We start from the raw sequence: 8,143 nt of genomic DNA on the forward strand, positions 1-8,143 counted from the left end.
AGCACCCGGACCGGATACACCAACGGGCGATCCCCAAAAAACTCCGATGGCAGCTGCATGCCTCCACCCGACGTGTCGCCTGCTACAAAAGGCCGCAGAAGGCTAACATGAAACACGTTATGTATGCGACTTCCATCTGGCAAACGCAACCGATAAGCCACCAGACCAATGCGCTCCAACACCTCGAAAGGGCCATAGTAGCGCCTTCCCAATTTCACTGACTGGGGTCGAGCCACCGAATGCTGTCTATACGGCCGTAGTTTCAAGAGCACCAAATCCCCCACCTCAAACTCCACGTGTCGGCGATGTTTGTTCGCCGACTCCCGCATACGTTGCTGTGCGCGCTCCAAATTCCGCCTTAACTCCACCAACAGCTCGCTCCGCTGGCGGATTAGTTCGGCCACCGATGGAGGCGTCAAGGCCGACGGTGTAGTGAACACCAAACTCGGGGGATCGCGACCATATAACGCTTTGAAAGGCGACACGCCCAACCCCGCGTGATGAAAACAGTTGAGGGCCAGTTCCGCCCATGGGAGAAAATTGGTCCACTTCGAGGGTCGATCCGCTGTAAATGCCCGGAGGTACTGCTCCAATCCCCTATTCCGGACCTCCGTCTGCCCATCCGACTGCGGGTGGTAGGCCGTTGAAAAGTTTAATTTCGTCCCACTCAAACGCATCATTTCTCGCCATATTTGATTTAGAAACACTGGGTCTCTGTCGGATACTAGGGTTGCAGGAAAGCCATGGTGACGAACAACCGTATTGATAAATAGGTGGGCCACCCGAAGCGCATCAAAACGAGTAGGGAGGGCCGCGAAATGGGCGTACTTAGATAGCCGATCCACCACCACCATGATCGCCGTATACCCCCTAGACTGTGGCAGACCTGTGACAAAATCCATTGATACATCCTCCCATACCTGTGTGGGTACCGGTAACGGTTGTAGGAGACCCGCCGGTTTTTGTGTTGAATATTTGGTCGTCTGACACGTAATGCAGGCCTCGACGAATTCCTTTACTTCCTTTTTCAAGCGCGGCCAGTAAAAATCCGTACCTACTCGACGCAGAGTCCGTTCAAATCCGGGATGACCTGCTGACGGCGAGCTGTGGTATTCTGCGAGGATCATAGTACGGGCAGACGATCGAGAACTCACGAAGATCCGGCGCTTGTAGTACACTAGGCCGTCCGCCAACGTGAGGTGCGCGGCTGTTGTCCCCGACCGAATAGCCGCCGTGATTTCCCTCATTTCTGGGGACGACGCCGTCTCTCGGCGGAGGAGCTCCAGCAGCTCGGGTATCGGGCGCGAAGCTGCCATAAGCTGGAGGCACTGCTGGCTGGCGGCGTAGCCTGACTCGGCTTCCATTTCCTCGGCCATCTCTGCATTCTCGGGCGTTTGAGACACCTCCCGGCGAGACAAGGCATCCGCCACTCTGTTAGTGCTCCCTTTCTTGTATTCGATAGTAAATTTGTACCCCATGAGTTTTCTCACGTACAACTGTTGATCTGGGGTTTGAACCACCTGCTGCAGTAACTCCTTCAAGCTCTTCTGGTCACTACGTATAACAAATTCCCGTCCCAGGAGATATTGGCGCCACTTTTGAACCGCCTCCACGATCGCGTATAACTCCTTATGATAAGTCGAGGCCACTTGTCGACGCGGGCCCAATTTCTTGCTGTAGAAAGCGATGGGGTGGTTATCTTGTAACAACACTGCCCCAATGCCAGAGTCCGAGGCGTCGGTCTCCACACAAAAGGGCTTCTCAAAATCCGGTAATCTGAGTACTGGCGCTCTAGTCATTGCCGCCTTTAATTCTGCAAAAGCCTCGTCCGCAGAGGCCGACTAGCAGAACGCCTCCTTCTTGAGGAGATCAGTAAGCGGGGCGGCAATGAAGGCATAACGAGCAATGAACCTCCTGTAGTACCCTGTCAGCCCCAAAAATCCTCTGAGCTGCTTAACCGTTCGGGGAACGGGCTATGCCGTCATAGCCTCGATTTTAGTATGGTCCGCTTTGAGCGAGCCGTCGGAAATAAGGTGGCCCAAATACTCCACCGTCGAACAAAAAAATGAGCATTTGGACAACTTGACGAAAAAACCATGCTCTTTTAAAACGGTCAACACTGCCGCCATATGAGTCTCGTGATCTTGGACGGATGGACTGTAGATCAAAATATCGTCAAAAAAGACAATGACGAACTTACGGAGCATCGGTTGGAATATGGAGTTCATGGCGGCCTGGAATGTGGATGGCGCGTTCGTAAGGCCGAAAGGCATTACCAAGAACTCGAAGTGGCCGTCGTGAGTACGAAAGGCGGTCTTGAACACATCCTCCTCATGCATTCGAATCTGGTGATAGCCCGATCGCAAATCCAGTTTAGAAAAAACTCTTGCCTTCCCCAATTCATCAAATAGCTCATCCGCGGTGGGGATCGGAAAGTGGTCTGGTTGCATTGTTCAAGGCCCGATAATCAATGCAGAAACGAAAGGATCCGTCTTTCTTTCGTATCAGTAGCACAGGCGACGAAAAAGGGCTATTGCTCCGTTGAATAATCCCCTGCTCCAACATCTCGCGGACTTGCCGCTCTATCTCGTTTTTCTGGAAATACGGGTATCGATACGGCCTCGCATTTACTGGTTTGGACCCTGGCTGCAGATGTATCCTGTGATCATACTGCCTTGGCGGCGGCATCTCTGTCGGCACCCTGAAAACTGCCCGGAAATTCTCCAATACCCCGGCTATCCCTGCTGGTAAGTCCCCGGGAAACGTCTCTAACCCCGCGGTGTCTGTCTCAAGTTCCAATAGGACGATTTCAAAACAAGCCCCCACGTTCGCGGCAGAATGGAGCGTCATGATGGAATGCGCATTCAGACGTCGTGGTGGCACCGTGATACCTTGCAACGTGAACGGTTCCCCATTGTGGACGAATTCCAACGTCTTGTTTGCAAAATTTGCAGAAATTTTGCCCAGCGACTCCAGCCAATCCATTCCCAATATCACGTCTGGACCATGGATCGGTAAAATATGGAGGTACGAAGACCCGCAACGGCCGAATGGGCGATAGCGGTAGGTGTAGACATTCGGCTATATCCGGGTGCAGGAAGTCTCTGTCACTGCCCGTGTCCACCAGGATGGAAATTTCACGGTTTTTAACTCGGCCCACGACCTTGAGCGGCCGTGAGCGACGGCCCCCGTCAAGGGAGTTAATATGCGCTACGTCCGTCAACGTCTCCTCCTCTCGGACCTCACCAACCTCGGCGGCCGTCATGCCCTCATCCTCATCCGCGTAACAAAGTATCCGCTGTTTGCACACGTGCCCTATCACCCATTTTTCCGGGCAGTGCCAACACAGGCCCAGCCTCGAACGTTCCGAACGCTCGGCTTGGGAGACGCGGATCAATGGCTGGCACGGTGGCTCCCTCGGCAGATTCTTCTGTCCAGTCGTGGTGCTCGTCACCGCGGCCATGGGCGACGGCTGGTGGGTACCCAGTGGGGTCACAGTGGGGCGTATGTCGCGTCCCGACCATTGTCTGCGCTGGAACGTCGTAACGGGTTGCGGATTGATGCGATCCGACTGTGTATCAGCGATCTCCAAAGCTAACGCCATGGCCGCCGCTAGAGACGTTGGCCGGTGTAACGTCAATCTCTCCCGAATATCCGCTTTCAGACCCGCCACAAACAGGGTATAAAGTTTTGCTTCCGGGACCCCGTGGACCCGGTTTAAGTACTTCTCAAATGTGTCATGGTACTCTAGAACTGAGCCGGTTTGAGTCAACTTAGCAATCAATCCGAAGTAATCTTTGAAGCTCTGTCTGTCGAAGCGGTGACGAACATCCTCCAAAAATTCATGCCATGTAACGAACTCGTTGTTCGCGCAATAATTAAAAACCCATTCAGATGCCGGTGGATCGAATAACATAACTGCATAGTGAAGACGCTGGGCATCTGGCATCATGACGTGATTAAAATAATATTGAACCCGGGCAATCCAATTCGTTGCCTCGCTCCCATCGAATCTTGGAGGCTTCATCGACACTGGATTCCTGTCGGACCCCGCCGCGGTTGGGTTATATCGTTGGGGAGGGGTCCCAACAAGACGTCGGCGCGTCTGACCGCTGTTGCCATCCCCCAAACGTGGGCCGACCATACCTCATCCCCGGAGTGTCCCAGTCTGCGGTCCCGCTGAATCTCTCGGCTCGGCGACCCCTCATGTCCGACTCCCCTTCTTGATAGGCGAAACTAGGGTTTCGTGGGCGGTAACCCCTCTCCCCCGATTTTCTCCTCCTGAACTCCTCATATTCATCGTCGCCCGTTGCGTCGAACCCAAAGGATGGTTCTTGGTCCCGTGCTGCCGCCGGCTCCAAACGGTCGAAGCGACGATCCGCTGCGTCCTTCCATTGATCAAACCTTTCTATCTTGTCTAGTATACGATCAAGTTTCTTATTCACGGGATCATCACGATGTGCATCCCCTGATGGGCGACTCTCCAATTCGTCATCGATATCATGGCGCTGGAAGACCTCGTTCCGTCGGATGCTAAAGTCCGGTCGTCGAGACGCACCATTAGGAAACGTATCCGGGCGATTAACGCCCCATGTAGATTTACCATAATTATTGAAACGATTCATGAGTACACGGATGAAAGCACCAGATGTTAAGGGTCCTCTTCCCCCCAACTACGTTCAAACACTCCCGGCGCCCTTGATCAGGGTCGGCGGCGATCAAAACCGAGCTGTGCGCGAGCTTCTCGTCGGGCAGCTAGGGTTTTGGATTTCTTGAATTGCAAGTCTCGAAGATAGGGCAAATTGATAGTTTTATTGTGTTCCAAAAAAGAGAATGACAAGCCCTATTTATAATCTAAGGACCCTAGGGTTGATTCGACTTCCTAGTCATCTCGGGAAAGAATCAACAAAGAAAACCCGAAACGGAGCTTATAATTACGCTCGACTCGTACGTAAAGTAAATACCAAAAATAATATTCTCTGAGATAAAAATAAAAACAAAACTAATTAATTAAAACATAAAACGCCTACTTGGCGACGAAGTCGCCAAGCCTCTCGGGAGGACGTCGATTTCTTGTTGGCCTTGACGTCGCGATCGACTGTGGCTGCTGTAGCTCCCTTTGTTCCCTCTCTTCTGTCTCCGACTCCCTCGTCGCGTTGCCAGCCACGGGATCGTCCAGCGGGTCGCTACTCCCGGGCTGTTGGAGGCTCGTATCATCAACCTTCCTTGAGCTAGGATGCAAAGAGCGCCATGGATCTGAAGCGAAAGTAAGGATGGAAATCTCGGATTCTGATGTTTTCGGTGTTGACCTCTCCCCAAAAACTCCTTCGCTTCTCTCCATGTTGATATCCTTTTTATAGGACGGTTTGAGCTCCAATCCCTAGGGTTTCTCCTATGGTTTGACGTTTGTACCCTTGAAACAACAGTGTATTCCTGGTCTTGTCCCCTCTTTGTACTTCATGCAACGCCAACACTCTTGAAATGTTTCTTTTTATCATTTGGGCGGAATTTTTGCAATTTTCGCTTTATCCGCATCTGCTTGATTAGTCTGCACCTCTGTTTGGTCAAGTGACTCTCTTGCACATTAAACTAACATATTTCGGGCATTATCCCACCAATTTATGAGATTATAACCAAAAGTCAATGCATGAAATAAGCCATATCAATAAACAGGATTTAAAAATTTGAGTTTCTCTATCAGTTGGTTTTGTTTCCCACATATATTCGATTTTTCTAGAGGGCGATTCAGAATCATCCAAACTTATTAATTACTCCCCCCGCCTCTGAAAATTTGTCACATTTCATTTTTTGCACTTGTTTTGAAAAAATAATAGTAATAAATAGTTAAGGTGGATAGAGTGTAAAATAAGAGAGAGAATAATGTAGAGAAAGACTCTCATCTACGTTATTCTTTCTCTTACTTTATTTTCTCTAAACTTTAGCTATTTATTACTCCCTATGTCCCAAGAAAGTTGAGTCACTGCTTTTTTTTCACTCATTTTGAAAAAATCGTAATAAATAGTTAAAGTAGATCTATAATAAAGTAAAAGCGATAATAATGTAGAGAAGAGTCTTATCTACATTATTCTCACTTTTACTTTATTGTCTATCAACTTTAACTATTTATTAAAAAAATTTCAAAACGAGTGCGAAAAAGAAGTGACTCAACTTAGTTGGAACAGAGGGAGTATCATTTTTCTAAAACGAGTGCAGAAAATGAAATGTGACAAATTTTCAGGGACGGAGAGAGTATCATTTACTATATCTTTATTTAATCTTTGAGGGGAGAAGAAATTATAATTAAAAATTATATATGAGAAAAGCAACATCAACCATACAACTATACTACATTCCTATCTATATTTGTATTTTGTATGAAGCATTTAATGGTTCAAATTAAACAAATAAACCTTCCACATACTCTATACGTGTTTGTCAACGCAATGCATTCATTATATTCGTCAAACCTTATTTAATTGTAACTACACAGCATAATTAAATTACATTGTGATAATAGACATATATGAAAAATAGTAAAAAATTAAGGACACTATAATGGACATTATACCTTTTTTTAGCTAGAACTGGACTCACTGCATCTGCACACTACACATTATACGAAGTACTCCCTCCGTCCCTGAAAATTTGTCATATTTCATTTTCTGTACTTGTTTTGGAAAAATAATACTCCCTACATCCCCAAAAAATATACACTTTGAGGTCGGCACGTGTTTTAATGTAAAATATGGAAAAGTAAGAGAGAGGTAGAGAGAAAAAGTAAATAAAGTATTTTAGTAGAGAATGAGTCCCACCTCATTAGAGAGAAAATTAGAAAGTGTATATTCTTGTGGGACGGACTAAAAAGGAAAGAGTGTATATTTTTGAAGGACGGAGGACGTAAAAAATAATTAAAGTAGAGAGAAGGTAAAATAAGAGAGAATAATATAGAGAAAACTTTCATCTGCGTTATTATGCTTCTTACTTTCATTTCAAAAATATGAAATGAAATATGAAAAACTTGAGATATTCCAATACATTATTATTATTATTATTATTATTATTATTATAACATTATTATTATAACATCTCTTCCTCCTCCTCCTATTATTATTATTATTAGAGTCATTTCATATTTTTGAATGTTGATGTATGTAATCTGTCATGACCGTACTTTGTAAGGATAGAAAGCCCATTTAATCGCGAATAGGGGGAATGAAAGAAGCAGGGAAGAAAGGGGGAAAATGTGGCACAACTGAACTTGAACGGAAATAACTCGAATCTATATATATCAGAGTGCATGATACAGAGAATGTAACTCGACTTTTACATAGCAGAGGAAGAGTCAATAGCATATGACATCATGTATGGAGACACGACGCATCCAAGTAATATTCTATTGAAGGATCTTCATTTGTCACTGCTCAACCTGCACATTTTTAAAACATATGCAGGGCTGAGTACTTGGTGTACTCAGTGGACACATGCCGAAATATATTTTCATAAGAACGGGTTTTGTCAAGCCACTCTTGAGTGAACTCGGGGTTTTACTTAAAAGATCCGAGACCACTAAAACATTTTCCTTTTCTTTTTCCTTTTTCAAAAGCTATCTGTCGATCTATTTTTCCTAGAACATATACCGTATCTGACTAACTCCTGGGGAACACAAGCCCACTAACCTCCTAGTGAACAGAATTCATGAAACTCGTGGTGAACCGGAATGTATGGGCTTATCCCACTTACAAACCCGAATTCACTAACTCCTGGTGAACCGGAATATATGGGCTCATCCCACTTACAAACTCGAATTCACAAAACGGATACTCCTGGTCTAGTAGGGACATCGCGTTGCTAGTCAATCAGATAGGCAAGGTTCAAATCAAAACATGGATTGACATAACCTTTGCAACCTTATTTTCCTCATAAAACATTTTTGAAAATAAACTCATTTTTCTTTTATCAAAAGCCGAATACATAACTTTCAAACTTCATTTTCTCGTAAACATAGTTGGAACAAAACTCATTTCTATCGGTCAAAGCCGAACACATATCAACAAAGCTACATTTCATAGGCACCAATAAGGCAACACATAACATCATATAATAACATTAAGAAAATAGCACTTTTCGTAATGCTGCATATAAA

General features: G+C 46.1%; 1 protein-coding gene across 1 annotated transcript; it reads right to left on the reverse strand.

Moving 5' to 3' along the window:
• Positions 1-2,412: 2,412 nt before the first annotated feature.
• Positions 2,413-4,144, reverse strand: LOC121770393. The gene is made up of 2 exons (XM_042167128.1): positions 3,076-4,144; positions 2,413-2,999 (listed from the first exon to the last, which is right to left on the reverse strand). The coding sequence occupies exons 1-2, from the start codon at positions 4,142-4,144 to the stop codon at positions 2,413-2,415; spliced, it is 1,656 nt and encodes a 551-aa protein (XP_042023062.1).
• Positions 4,145-8,143: the final 3,999 nt, after the last annotated feature.

Source organism: Salvia splendens, chromosome 16 (genome assembly GCF_004379255.2).
Source record: "Salvia splendens isolate huo1 chromosome 16, SspV2, whole genome shotgun sequence".
In the NCBI taxonomy this organism is placed as follows: domain Eukaryota; kingdom Viridiplantae; phylum Streptophyta; class Magnoliopsida; order Lamiales; family Lamiaceae; genus Salvia; species Salvia splendens.